The sequence below is a fragment of the Strix aluco genome, chromosome 1 (genome assembly GCF_031877795.1).
Source record: "Strix aluco isolate bStrAlu1 chromosome 1, bStrAlu1.hap1, whole genome shotgun sequence".
Taxonomy (NCBI): domain Eukaryota; kingdom Metazoa; phylum Chordata; class Aves; order Strigiformes; family Strigidae; genus Strix; species Strix aluco.
Genome location: NC_133931.1, coordinates 4,332,619 through 4,348,127, shown reverse-complemented (window position 1 = coordinate 4,348,127; position 15,509 = coordinate 4,332,619). Strand labels below are relative to the sequence as shown.

At 39.8% G+C, this 15,509-nt stretch overlaps 1 protein-coding gene across 7 annotated transcripts in view; it reads right to left on the bottom strand.

Moving 5' to 3' along the window:
• The window catches only part of PTK2 (protein tyrosine kinase 2), a 230,038-nt gene that overhangs the window by 155,873 nt on the left and 58,656 nt on the right, over positions 1-15,509 (bottom strand). For 3 of the 7 annotated variants that reach the window (XM_074831238.1, XM_074831148.1, XM_074831331.1), the window contains exon 1: positions 5,113-5,544. The exons of 1 other annotated variant lie outside the window; for it this stretch is intronic. In XM_074831238.1, the coding sequence (XP_074687339.1) occupies positions 5,113-5,215 (103 nt within the window). In that variant the 5' untranslated portion in view covers positions 5,216-5,544. Of the gene's footprint in view, positions 1-5,112; positions 5,547-15,509 lie in introns of those variants that run through there. 3 more of the 7 variants (XM_074830964.1, XM_074831058.1, XM_074830880.1) reach the window with 2 other exon arrangements.

Sequence of the window (15,509 nt, the reverse complement as noted above, 5' to 3'; positions counted from 1 at the left end):
AATTGCGTTCACTAAAAACGCAGAAACGGGTAAGGGAGCATCTTCAGTATCTAAGGACGCTAATTTTGAAATACTGCAACTGTTGCCAGACTAACTGGGTAAGGAAAACGATGCTGACTCTGTGTGTGCACATACACGTGTCTGTATATACACGCCGTATAGAAAATAAAAGATACACACGCCCAATGTGACTTGTGCCAAAAAAATTCAAATATAAACTGAGTAAGAGAGCTATTAAGGTCACAAACTCCTGTTTAACTTCTCAGAAAAAATGCATTGCTTCAATCAATCCACCACTTTTAAATACTGACTTCCAGACTTTGCTCTTCAGCCTTTTTCTAAAGCATCTTCAAAAGGATATTTAAAACATTTTGTTCTCCTTGCGTAAGTTTTAGTTTTTTCCCAGGCAGCTCAGAATTTAATTCCACACTGGTTCACTAGGTGCTACAACTGATAAGATCATACATCTCCATTACACAGGGAACACCAAATGCTCCCCCAGCGCTCCAAACAATTACTTTCCTTTTTTGTAAAAATATCTCAAGCTCCATCTTCTATTCCAGTAGCCTTTGAATAAGAAACAAATCACCCTAATGGAAACCCATCAGTACTCTCATAGCTGCATACTTCCTATACATTTCAAAGAATACCAACACAACATGCTGTACGGTGACACTGAAGGAAGAAATCCCCCTGCTTTTCCAGACTATTTTTCACTTTTAAATATACACAAGCATTACAGGAATTGCTTTTAAACTGCCTGTGAAAAACAGTGGTTTGATGCAATTAATGCTATTTTTCTTTTTTCTACAAAGATTTCCAACAAAGAACCAGGCACACATGAATTGAAGAGACGCTTTAACAGTTTGCAAATATCAGACCTTAAGAAGCTACTAAATTAATAAAGTTTAACAAAAGTTTAGGCAAATTTATGGTTTGGAAGGAAATGGCTGATGTGTCATGTCAGCTGATGTAGACAACATAGCAAATCATCAGCAGACTGTCAAAAGACAGACTAGACCATCACTTAATTGTTATGCCCTCAGAAACCAAGGGAAAAGCACTTCACAGCATTCCTGAACTACACCTATAGATCCACAAAAAGTGCAAGAGTGGGTGCTTCCCTCCAGTCACTTCCACTGACACTCACTGAGAAGATGCAGAACACTCGTGCTAACAGAAGGGCTTTTTTTCCCTTTCCTAATATACAATAGCTATTATATTTCTATGTTATATATACAGTGCCTGTGTCAAAAAAAGTAAAAAAATCTTGGTTTAGAGACTGTTTATCTGCCTACCTTCATGCCATCAGCACCTTTCCTTTCTCCATTTCTACCATCGTGTGCTTTTTAGTGATTACCTATCACCTAAAAACCTAAGGGTCTGTCAGACTGAAAATTATCATCTGAGTATTTCTGTGTTAGCAAAACTGTAGAGACTTATAAGATGGAAATGAGGAGAAACAGCACTGAACCCTTCTCTTGCGTATCCAACTATCTTGCTTATACTCAACAGATCACCAGGGGGTTCCATCTGAGCACACCTCCTGAAATAGCAGGGTTCATCAGAAAGCAAGAAAAATTAAAAATTTAACTTGGAATTGCTCATCACTTTAAAAAATGATTGCAACATTAGCAGATTGCAATAAATAGGGCAAAACTCCTTCCTAGCTGATTAAATGCATTTCACAACAGATAGCTTAAAGCTTTTTTTTAAAAAAAAAAAAAAATCAAGACAAGGTCTTTGATTTGGGCTTGATTATCTTAAGACAGCATAGACCTTTTCACCATAGTCTGAATGGTTGAATTCAAGAACTGAAATCACCCTTCACTAACTACTCACATGACATACACTTAACAACATCACGTCAATTTATTGTTCATAAATTGTTGAACAGAGCTCTTCATCTTCAAGAAACTTCCTCCTCCTTGGGGTGGATAATTTACAGCTATACAGCAGAGCTATCCAACTATCCTTAACTGTTAAATTTCTTTCATCAAGTTATTTTGTAAGCTTAAAACAGCACGCCACATGAAACTCTGAAAAAAGGGTCCCTAGCAAAAGTATCTAAAGCACAGTACATTAGACCATTAATAATCTTACGAAAGATTAGAGATGTCGGTGAAAAGTTTTTAATGATCCGTGACTACCTTCTAGTCTGCTGTTACAGTCAGAAAGAAAACATCCCTGTATGATACTGGCACAAATTTTCAGGACTCGGCTGGAAAACAAGTACTGCCTTCTCAAGCACCAAGACACCCACTTCAGTGTCCCCCCAAGTTGTAACTGATCTTGAGGCTGTTTATTCCACAAAACCAGAGATTTTAAATTTCAAATTACTTGGGGGGGGGGGGACATGACACCAGCCAAAAATGTCTTACTCCTATCACTAAAGTAATACAGACTTGCTTGCTGAGAAGAAGCACATCAGTAAACAGAATACACACTTTCTTTGTTTGCCAGTCAAAATATTCTCAAATCTGGAATACGCAGATCCAGACTAAATTACCGGACTCAGTAACACTACTTAGATTGGACTTTAGCGTACAGAGGCAGCTTAATCTGGGAACACAGATTACACGAGTACTTTGTAAAGAAAGCAGTATTTTATTCTTTGATGCACTCCTACAGTCAAGAGCATGCAGAACTGGCTGCAATTAGGTCATCACACAGTATCACTAAGAAGATTGAAGATTTTAGATTCAAGAACACTAAAAAAGATAGAAGCATACTCCATATGAACAGACTCACTTAAATACTTCAAAGCATTTTCAAAGACCGAACATTTACTATGAGATCACACCTAATACACTGAAAGCTTAATCTGTCACAATCAAAAAGAGAAACAACCACTTAGAAAGAAGTTATAATAAATACAAATAAAACATATACACCAAGATCACACTTTAAGACATTACAAAATACTTTTAAAAGTTTTATCAATTTTTGCTGCAGGTAACTTGAAGCTTTAACAGAAAAGCCGAAGAGTCAGAATAAAGCTATCCAAACTAAATGTTTCTCTCATTAATATATTACCTTTCTTTGACTGTAGATATCTCACAGCCCTTATCAAAGTAGGCCAGATCCGTTTCATTTCCCTAAGGTTAAGCTGGTGAACAGTATACAGAGCATTCATCAACTAAGGAATGGCCACCATTCAACGACAAATATAGCACAAGCTATTTCTCATCTGTCCTATTTTTTTTGGAGGCTGAGATGTAGCTTTTTCTAGATATCACCACAATTGGCAGCCTCGAAGATGCTGGTGTCTTTGTCCTCTTATGCAACTCTTGATGTCCCCCTTCTCCCCCCAACAGGAATAAAAACAGATTACATGGGTGTTGTCCATTTTGGGGCAGAGGAGGCTGGATAAGCAATCTTCCCCAAAGTTACGTTCTGAGAAAACTCCACAGGCAACCAGGGGGAGAGGGAGAGATTGTTTTTCATTTGTTTTAGTTGCTGGAGTGCGGGGGGGGGGGGGGGGGGGGGGAATCGATACCTTTTATCATGGCCCAGTGCAGCCATCTTTCTGCAAGAAGCAGCTAGCCCTGCTGTTGTCATCCTCTGGTGCTGGAGCAGGAGGGAGCAAACTGATATCCCCAATACTAACCAGCCTTAACAACAGATGGTTAACTTGCTTTCTCTTTGAAAAGATTTTTCCTTCCCTACTTTTGAAAGTTACTCTCTAGGAAGTACCTTCATGCTGACCCTCAGAACAGTCCAAGGAGATGAATCCCAATTTCATCTAATACTTTTGTTATCCAATTTATGACACATGGGAGTGGGCATTGCTATTACCCCTTCATGGTAAACAAGTTTTACTAAAAGCAAAGCACAGCTTTGTTTCCAGCTGCTGTCACTCACTGCTTTCTGAACTATTATTCCCCAGTGAGCTGAGAGATTATGCACTTTAGGAGACATTACCAGGATGTGGTGTTCCAAGTTCTGCGATTTCTTCTTTTTAAGTTATTTCTACTCTATGTGTTACTATAATATGTCAATGTGTGGCCAATGCTAGTTTAGCCTGAACAGTTCAGCAAGGTGCAGAAAGCACGCAAGACAAAGACAGTGTTAAATGCTCCTTCGTGTGTCCTCCAAATAATTAGACAAAAAAAAATCTCAATAAATTTACTGTTATTTTTTTTCAAAGACAACTAATCATCAACTATGCCCACCAAAGCCTTAGTTCAGACACGTTTCCCCTGAACTTCTGAAGTAACTGCCTCTGTGATCCAAGATTATGGTGATGCAACACTTCACTGCCAGTTTCTCTTCCAAAAAAGAAAGTACATTGAAATGAAAGTGAACACGAGGAAAGTTATGCTTACAATCAGCAACGCTCAACCTTTTACAGTTGTTTTCCATCTAAGGAAGATATGATTCTTTGGCTACTAACAGAATTCAAAGCTTAATCCCTGTGCTGTATCTTCATATACATGCTCCCACCCACGACAGCAACATACAAATACCTTCTAGATTACAACAGGATAAATATTAAATATCTTGGGATGCAAGTTAAGATAATTATGTGAATGACTTTCACATGTCCATCTAATTATTGTTAAGCCTCAATTTCAAGTCAAACCCTCTCATTGTAATCAACGCATGCTTTGTGGCTAGTTATTGTCTCTTTTGGGGGAGGTAAATAATAGGGTGGCAACTTCTAAGACATCAAGTAGGAAGATGCTAAATCTTCCACTGTAAACGCTACCTATGATCAGCCGCTTAAAAACTCCTTCTTCCAAAAGGTAAGTGAAAGCAGAATTACCCTCGCAGTGGTTTCAAACATACAAAGATCAAAAACAAAGCCGTTCAGATCCTCACATCAGTGGAAGCAAAAAACAAACAGCTCCAGCACTTTCATTTCAAATCATTCCGAAAAGCAAAGGAAGGAAAAAAAAAAAAAAGCATTACAGCTGTCAGGTGAAAGAGGATCCTGCGGACTGCTTCGCGTTACAAGCGCATGACCAGAATAAGAACATTTTTCTTTTCTAGCTTTGCTTTTTGCTTTGATAGGGAAAAAACCTCTAGGACCACAAGTGGTAAAACATTAAATTAACAAGGGAGGGAGGATAAATATTTAAAAAAAAAAAAAAAAAAAGGTATGTGTACCTTTAGCCCAGCATATCGGGAATGGGCTACAGCCGCTTTTCTCCATATAGCTCGCACCTGCTCGCTGCGGGGCCTGCTGGCCTGCCACCTCCAGCAGCCACATACACCCGACCGGGCGGAGGTTCAAGCCAGGCTCCGGCGTACAATGTCCCAATTCACTGCTCCAGCGGGGAGGGGGGGTGGAACTGGGAGCCGCTTGAACGTACTGGACCCCCCCAAGCAAGGGGGGAGAGAGATCCGCTAGCCCTCCCTCCCTCCCCGGGCGTGCTGCGCCCGCTTCACCTGGCGGCGGGAGCGGCGGGAGCGCGGCCCCGCAGCGCGCCCGGGGCAGCGCGCTCCGGCGGCGGCGGTGGGGGGGGGAGGCCGCGCCGCTGCTTCATCTTCTCACGCCTGGGCGACAGAAAGCCCGGACCATCCTTTCCCGGGGGTGAGGTGCCGAGGAGGGCGAAAGGAGGCAGCGGAGGGAGCGTGGGTGCCAGTACTCCTGCCTTCCTGCGGGAGGGAGGCGGGGAGGGAGGCGGGGAGGCGATTAGCAAGCGCCACATTAATATGCTAATCTCCCCCTTCTGTTCAATTCACCCGGCAGCCTCCTGTTTACCAAACTGACAGCCGCTTCTGAAAGCGGCTAAGCTGCAAATCAAGCCTGACCCGGGTCGTGGCTGGAGATGTGCTTCCCCCGACCGGTTTTTGTGGCTGTTGTTTCAGTCTCCCGCCCTCGGCATCTCCCGGGCGCCCAGCGCCCGCCCCGGCACAATGAAGCCCGGCACAATGCCCGGCCGGGGCACCTTCCCACCAAGCAGTCACGTTTTGGCATCGCTTTTATGTATTTTGTATCGATACTTGCATAAGGCTGTACTGGGAGAAGGGGAAAAAAAAAAAAAAAAAAAAAAAAAAGGAGTCGACAGCCTAAAAGCACATGAGAACTTCCATAAACTTCAGCAGGAATTGGGGTCTGACTCTGCATCACCCCCAGCCTGACTTCACAACTACAAGATTACTGGTGAAATAACCCTGGTAGTGTTCCTTTGCCTTAAATAAAGATCAAATATCACAGCCCATGCCAGTAATTACTCAGTACCACACTGAGTCCTCCTCTAAAACCAGGGCTTCTTTCTATACTTCTAGTCAGAAGGCAAAGGTCACCACAAATGTACACGCCACGTGCTGCATGACATTTGTTTCTTCTTAACTTTGCACCACATAACATCAAAATTGCTTACAACATATTTTTTTTTCTTTTAAAAATGTGAGTATAAACATTGCAAAAGCCTACGTTTACAAACACACATTCAGGCAGCATATATATACAGAAATAAAGAAAATACTCATTTTACTCCTAGAAAAAGGTTTTACAAAAAGGATAAAAAAGTGATTCAGCTAAAATATGTATTAAAATCGACAGGAACAAGACCCACACAGAGATCATTAAAGCTCTTTACATATTCCATGGTAATCTTTTCTCACTCCCAGCCCTCAGCAGTAAGGCATAGGGTTTATCCAAGACTATAACCAAAAGGGTTATATCTAAAGCTAGCAGCCTTCAACCTAACCTATCTGCCTACTTGTATCAGCACGCGCTCATCTACAGCATATATTTAATTACCATTCTTTTCCTATAATACTGCCATCTTCCTTTCTCAATACACTGGCTATGCAGAAAATACAGTGGTATGTGTCAAAACTCTTCATAAATACAGTTACTGCTTTTTTAAAAGTATTGCTTTCTTCTCTGTTTAAAGGAGAAAAAAAATATTCACTGGAGGGGAAAAAAAAAAAAAAAAAAACGGAGAGGGGGAGAGAGAGAGATTAGGCCACAACCAGGCCCATCAGATGTTCTGCATCACTGCTCAGGCACAAAGCTCTTTCTGGGGCTGCAGAAAGCCAAAGGGAACTGAAGACATGCCTGGATGCCTTCCTCCCCCCACCAGAAAGTTTTCAAAGCCCTTAAGTGCTACACAGCCAGCCAAATACTTTCAAGCAACAAGGTCGAATATATTTACCTTTAATAATAAAGCAAAACATGTCATAGTAATATTTAAACCACAAATTATTGTATTGGTGTGTCTACAGAAGATGCACAGACACAGAATCGGTGCCTTTCTGGTTCAAGCTGCAGCTCGCAGCGTAGGAAAGAGGCTTGTACACATCCAGCTCTGCCACAGGCTTCTGTGATGACCTTGAGCAAGTCAGTCTTGTTTCATTACAAAATGGAAAGCTGCAGATACTTCTTTAGTTTTCCCTAAATTGGTTTGGACTGTGCTTTAGGGTGTAAAATATAAAAAGGCCTGTGTTTCTTCTATAAAGTGTTTTCCAGAAAACTAGATAAAAAAATTAAAGAGGTAAAAATGGTAGGGCCTATATTAAGTTTTATTCATAAAAACAAAATCCTTTAAAAATCAACTGGTAAGTGCATTACCAAGGAGAATTTTAGTAAACAGAAGGTGTGGACTTGCATTTTTCTTTATACTTTTAACAGATGAGACTAATACAGATTATCAATCCAAGTGTCAGGAGATACTGTCTGCTCATTACAGCTATCCTTATTGATGATATAAGTATTATAATCATTCTCCTCAAGGACATACTTTCTTGGTGTAATATTAGGCTACAAAATGAAGGTGAGAAGAAAGTACTACAAAGCATGAGAATTGTTTCAATTCAATTTTAGAAGTTATCCAGTATTTTACACTGAGTATATGTTTTACAAAATAAGCCAAGTGCTTCCTTTATGATAAGATTTTTTTTTAAAAAAATTACTTAATTTCTGTATGTTATTTTAAGAAGTAACCAGTAGACATATGCTCTTTCTCTTCTTTCAAACAACACGATCAGTTTTTCTGCACAAAAAGCCAAAAGCATAAAATTTGTGTTCTGGAGAAAGTCAGAAACCCCAGACTTTCAGTTGTGGGGGGGAAGGGGAGCAGGGATAGAGCAGAAGACGAGGCAAAAAGTAAAAAAAAACAACCAAAACCAAAGAACTGGGAAAGTTAAGTATCTCTCTAGTATACTTAATACAGAGTATTTGCAACATTTCATAAATACTGCTCATCGAGTAGGCATGTGAGTATCATTTATGTAAAATAATCTGTTTTAAGTGATGCCAATCAGATTATAACATTTACTGAGGTAAGGAACATCTGTCAGAAATTAGGACTGCGGAACAGGAACGTTCCTTCTTGTGTAAGACGAGTATGCTGACATACACTGATAGTATCTGCACAGTACTCACTGTGTAAGCAATGATGCTAACAGCTATCAAAGAAACTTCTAAAATATATTTATTTTTAAAAATGTAATGCATCAGTTTATACTAAGAACATGTAGAAGCACTATTTTCCTAAAATACACATTCTAAGCAGAAAAAAGTCAGACTACCCCAATAATAACAGACAGGCCAAGGTCCTCAGCTAAGAAACAGTATTTTGCCTCCAAGGAAATTCAAGTCAAGACTTTTCTACTGTGACTATGACTTTGGTTGCTCAATTTCAGCCTGGTTTTAAAGACTACTTACTGAATTACAGCATCAGCTTTTTGAAAGCAAGGGGAGAAAAAAAATATGCTTTTGAATTGTACCAAGGCATTTAGTTTTTAATTTTGCCGGCAGGGCTGATCCTGTCTCCTAGTGAAGTCGACTGCAAAAATCACAGAGCCTTGTGGAATAAAGGGTTAAACAACAGTTTTGTACAACTGAGAGGCACATAAAAGGTTGTATAATTTTTTCCACTCAAGCTTATCCAAACAAAAATAAAGATCTAAAATGCCTATCAGATGAACTGGCAAAGCTTGGCTTTCTCTAGGGTTACGTCTAGAGACTGAGCTCCTGTGGGGTGTCTCAGATATCTAATCAGCAGAGTGCTAACTACAGATTCTCCCTCAGTGAATGGCATCATTAGGATCTCTCCGCTATTCAACCAATTATTTTCACATCAGTTAGTATCTCTATTCATCAAATTTTGATCAAACTGGCTGGCAAGTCTGAGTACTGTTGGGAAGGGGAACGAGACAGAGCCAGAGAACACTTGCCTGAGTCTCACTGCCCTGAGAAACCAAACTAAACTCAGCATTCACAAACTTCACGTAGAAAGCAGACAGGTCTGTATCAAAGCAGCATTTGACAGCAGAATAAAGATTTGGTTTTCAGTTCCTCTTCTGCAACACCTCAGCTACCAGATGAACATACCAGCAATAGAGATCTCCTCGCAACAGAGGGAAGAGAGCAGCCAGTTTGCTTGTTAAGACAAAAATGAAGAGCTGCAGCCTAGAGCATAGCAATCACATCATCATCATCATCATCATCATCAGTTTGGACTTGATCATTTGTAGTCTTAGCCACTTCATGGGCTACTGTTTACCCCTCTAGTAGTTACTAGGAGCTGAGCAAATGTATTTATTTTAAGAAGATCTGCATATTGATGTAAGAGATAGAAGAACAACATCTCTCCATTGCATTCATTTTGCTAATAAAAAATGAGAGCTCCCAAACCCAGTTTGCCCTCAGGAAGAGTGGAGGATTTTTTTGTAAAGCCACAAATGCTTTCTACTGAGACAATTTCAGAACAGCCTGCAAAGCTAAGAGTGCCTGATGACTGTTCTAAAAATTAAAACATGTTTATTGCTCATGTGACAATCTTCTGCATCCTAATTCATTTGCTTTTCCATGTTTGTATCCAGAATTCTGCAAACATGCTCTCCAGACATTGAAATTGCACTGTAATCTTCATTAATCTTCATTCTCTCAAGCCTGTTCCTTATGGTTGGTTTTTTTTAATTACTCTAATTAGCTTGTGTGCGTAATATTTAAGAGTGGAAAAGATTATCTGCCCTAAGTTTCCCTTTAGCCAGAGTCAAATATCTCCTTTGTTCACAGGAAGCACTGAAAAATGGTGCATTGCCATTACATCAAATCTGGAATTATGGCTCCTGAAGCCTACCTTACACTAAACTCAAGTCTACTAAGGCTGTCTTGGAAATCTACCTTGGGTTACCTGGTTTCTAAAATCTATCATCCTTGCCCACTAGCAACCCTTTGCCCCTTCACCCACACCTTCTCTAGCATACAGTCTTCTCCTGAACACCCTTTGCCAATGGGCACAACAGAGAACAAGGATGACAGGTTTCATCAACTCAGAAGGATTTCTGAAGACTGACAAGCTCAGTCATCATTATACTGTCACTAGAGATGTTCTTTCTTATTGAACTACGAGCATTCCGACAGAAAAAACTGAAAGACAAGTAACATTTTGAATGTCAAAATGCAAGCCCAGTCCTTCAACAGAAATAATTCAGCACAACCAAGAAGCAACATCATCTCCACGAATTCATTTGATTCTTTGCAATATGGACAAACTAATTCGATGATCTAGATTAGATTTTTCTCATGAAGGAAAAGGGTAAATATGACTTAGGAAATAAACCTTCGAGAATCAATGTTTAAAAAAGGCAAAACAAACTACTAGTAACACCCATTGCCTCAAAAGCTAAGCGCTCTTTTGTGAGGTTCCCATCAGTCAAATGAAAAAACTTGGATTTGTGATTTTAGTGTTCATTTTGAACTTCTAGTGGTACCCGCTTTAAGATTTCTTGCTCAGACAATGCTTGAGATTTGAACAAGTACAACAGAGTGAAAGCTCACACTTCCTAGCTTCAACCTGGGGCAGTCGATAGCCAGGAAGAGCAGAAAGTACACCGCAAGATTCATACTAGAGTGCTTCGACTGACCAGAAGAAGATGCCAGTATCCCAACATGAACTCATTCTAGAACATAAACTGCTTTGGATCTCTGCTTAAGACAGTCTTCTGCCATAAATTCAATCCAATACTGAATTTATTGTTGTCTTCCTCCATTCGGTGAGCTTTATTAGTAGAATACATCTGGGGTGTTCCTGAAAAATGTGGAGATTTAAAGCAACACTTTATCACCTTCTGGGCCACAGTCACCTAATTAGCCTTACTATCCTCCGAACTACATTTAAAAATAGTAGTTGATAGAATTCACTGCCTCTATTTTCAAATCTCAACCTATTGGTAGTAGTGAGGTGGGGAAGGGAAACAGAGCAGGACGCTGGGAGAGAGCTGGAGGAATGTCGTTTTAAAGAATTTTCCCATACTTGCCCTTCCCAGATGATCCTCTGATGTTGAGCAACAGAGCAGTCAGCATGCAGCCTCCTAGCCCATGCTGTTAAGACAACAGATGTTAGAAGGACCACTAAGTTAACTTTATTTTTATTATTTCATAAATAAAGACTAGCCATTTTTTAAACCCATATGGGTTGTATTACTTTTCAGGCATGAAAGTTTTAGCAGATTTTCTTGTGGGTGGACTAACCCGCTCTTATTCTCCCACTTCCTTCCATTTACTTTTTGAAGGCTTACTGTAGAGAAGTATAAAGTCAGAGCCATGAAAGCTGAGAATGGTTTAAAATTACTCCTTCCTTAGGGCACTGATTCCAATCTTCTGCCTCTTCATGTTCTAGGCTATTTACAAAAACAAACCAAAACAAAAGCAAAAATAAAACCAAACAACAAAACAGTTGTTATCCTCAAGACATCTTTGAGAAGTTATTCACAATTCCAGTGCTTAAAGCAAAAATTTGCTTCATGGAGACCTGGAAAACTAAGAGGAGAAAAAGTGAAACCTACACATCCTGCTCCTTGTTTTACTGCAAAATAAAGTTGGGTAATAGTTCTGTGACGGGCTCACTGTGCTTATCCGATTGCACTGCTTCTCTTCAACGTTCTCAGATGGCGAGAAAGAGGAGGGGTGACAGGAGGAGTGAGACAAAACTATCCAGAACGGTCACCAGAACCTTTCCTGACCTTAAAAAGCTTCCTTTATTTATGGGGAAACCCTTTATTTATGAGGTAAGCACAGTAGAAGGTATCTGAAGGGGGAGGACCCCACCCCTTTGATGCTGTTTAATGGAAACTCATTCTGCAAGGATTACATTTGTTCTGTGGAAGGGATCCATGAGTGGATCAGTCGACCTTACAGATGCTTCTTAAAACCCCTCTTCATCAATTCAAGGGTAACCTAGAAATAATTAGTCACATCTTCTAAGAGGGATATAGGAAAATGAAGTTGCTTATGGGTCAGCAAGTCTCTTCAGTGTCTGTTCATATCTGGGCTGCTTTCTCTCTCACCTATCTAATAACCGGTTACACAAAAGAAAGTAAGAAAGCTGTGCAGCCACAGAGGGTCCAATTAATTTAACCAGAAATGGTGTTGTCCAGACATGTCTCCCTTGTCCTGCTTCTCCTCCATATGCTAAAAACAAAGTTATAACAACAGCTTACCAAAAACTGTGCGCTAAAAAGATGTTTATAACCACGAGTTGTACCTGATTTATGTATCACTGCACCTCAGAAGAAAGTATGGAATGTTCAAAGACTCACAGTGTTACACAAAACACATATATAACATTAGCAATTCCTCAGACTTCCAAACCATTAAGTGCAACTACAAACTGAATAATCCATGAGCTCACACTACTGCAGCATTATTCCATTTATATTTAAAAACACACTGGTGGAACAATTAACGTTTTATTTCTTAGTGAAGGAGAAACATGACATAAATCTCCTACGTATAAATAAACACTTATAGGCTAAGACAAGTAGCTGTGTAACTTTAAAGTTCCAGTGTTACAGAACAAATCAACAAGCCAGTGTTGACACCCTTCAAGCCTAAGAAAACAGAAAATTAAAAATTAATTTTTACAGAACATCTTTTTAAAGTTTTATAATACAAACGTTAAGGCTGCTCTACTAACCAAGCAAATTCTGTGCCTAACCTATCAAGCAAAGACTAGTGTATTTAAAAATCAAGAAAGTATTGTTAAACAGACACAAATCCCCCTTTCCCCTCCAGTTAGCATAATTTGGATGCAAAACTGTTGCATTAGGAGAACCTCTAGTAGAGCCCAGGTGTAACTGAGCCTCTAAACCACAGAAAATTCAATTCCCATTCACTTTAATCAATCCCTCTCCCAATTTTATACCAAGAAGGGACATTCACTTTACAAGAGCTTCCACCTATATCACTGCTTCACAACAGCAGCAATAAACTCTGAAGGAGCAGTTCCTCAGGCAGTCATTTTATGCTCTGTTATAGGGAATCAAAGGTCATCTTCAGCTAACACAAAACCTTTCATTCGATGCAAAATCCACCACCTTAAACAGCCTCATTTGTTCCTCCAATTACACAAGACAGCCTGTAGTCAGCACAATTCTGTTGAACAAGTTATGTTTACCTACGAAAATGCCTGCAGAGTGGTATCAAAGTGTTCAGAAAACACAAGAACATGTTGCTTAGTTTTAAAAAGGCTTCTAGGAGCTCACCACCAAATAAAGCTCGTTAGTTTAGGTAACCAGCTGTGAAACTAGATGAAACAGCACTTGGTAGTTCCAAGACAGCAAATATCCCCAGCCTGCATCCTTTTATAATACATAAATTTATGAGCAGACCAATACCTCTTCTCTGCAGCTCCAAATTCAACTGACCTTTAAGTGTACTAAACTTTATCTGTTGACTTGAGGACAACTTCACAAAAGGCAGTGTTCTGCTGAAGCTGAAAACACATTCAAGAATGCTGTTGTAAAAATTAAACAAGGCAAGACCAAGATGTACAAGACCAACTGATGCAGCTGGAACAGAGCTAGTTTTTGGGGCACAGCCCTTCTTCAGATCTAGGGGAAAGGATATTAAGTATCTTATGTCTTCAAACAGTAGACAAAACATCAAAAAAAACCCTCTTCTGATGGCAGCCTGAATGACTTAACATTACCAAACATCACAGGAACAACACTGTCAGCACATAACAGCATCTGACAGAGCCAAGAGCTCATCTCTTGTGTAGTACTGAACTGTCGAGCACCACTTCCAAAAAACCTGTGGTACTGGTCTCCACAGTCTCATCTGATGCCTTTTAACCAAGACACAGTATTAAAGCTTTTAAGAGTACGAGAAACTGGGACAAAAATCAGTGAATGCGTAAACAAAGGCAGACTGTAAGCCTTGTCCTGCCACCACGACATGGATAACAAAGCGTAGTAAACTTAAAACTGGTAGAGAAGTTTAAGTACCCTGAAATGAAAGCCCAGTAAGAATTTTTAAATTGCAAAAGGAGCTGTGAATCAGCCGTCTTAACAAATTAAGTATCTTCAGGGAATGACTTGCCTTGGGGTAGAAAGACAGACTTCCTTTTCCCCCTCAAGTTTTGAAGGATGCAGGTCATTAAACAAAGCCTGATCACTGTCCTTCAAATGTCTGCTTTAAAACTTTCTTCAATCAGTTCTATATAAAAATCTCACTAATTCAGTTACTGATGTTTCCAGAACCTCAACAATCACAAATACCTTTGACATCTCACTGTATCATTTGGCTCCCCCACCTTTATCATAAGGCCCAGAGTTTCAATAACACCTTTTACTCCTCCTCTTTGCAGGATGCAGAGTTGACCAGGGAACAGTTAGCAGCAATTTCAACGCTAATCAATAATGTCTTACTGAGACTAAAAGTCTTAGGTGCCTAGACAGAGAACCATTTTGCTGGAGCTGTTTGTAAAGTGTCTGCAGGATAAGCAGAAAAACAACCACAACCATGTGTGCTTACACCCTGGCCCAGCCTTTATGGATTTAGTTAAAAAGCAGGTAAATCTAAATCACAACATAAAGTCTATTAATCCTGGAAACACAGTTTCATTATTTCTCTACATCAAGCCTTTCACAGAAAGAGTCATCACACATTGCTGTGAAAAAAAAAAACAAACACCCCCCCAAAAAAATCAAACCATGTGAAACCATTCCAGCAAGTAATCTGAATGGAGACTAACCAGAAACTTTAGTTTTAAAGACCTTTTTAAAGGGATAATTAGTAAATGGAGATATAATCTGGAAAACATCTTTATGCCAGAGTTAAACAATTTCTTGAGAATTTCTTACGAAGTTTCACATCCATCTCAAGCATAATTCCAGCCCACCAATGAAAGAACAGGCATGTAACACCCCACTTCTGTTACTCTGACCACTTGTCAGAATAAAGTCTTGAGGAAAAACGTGTTTGCTACAAGAAAAGACTTTGTTGTTTTTTAAACTTGAACCATCCATGTGAAAACCTGAAGAACATCAGCTTTATGCCTGACAAAGTAACTTCTGCAGTTTTTCATATTCAAATTATTGATCCCCAGGGAAAAGGCCTGCAGGAAACATCACAGCTATTCATAAGCTGTTTAGATATTTTCTTAAATATGTTCTTCACCTTCTGAAAATAAAAAAGGGAAGGGGGGGGTAAGAAGTCATAGGTACAACGTTGTTGTGGTTTAAACCCAGCCAGCAACCAAACACCACAATGCCGCTCACACACCCCTTCCCCCTCAGGACTGGGGAGGAGAAAATGAAGC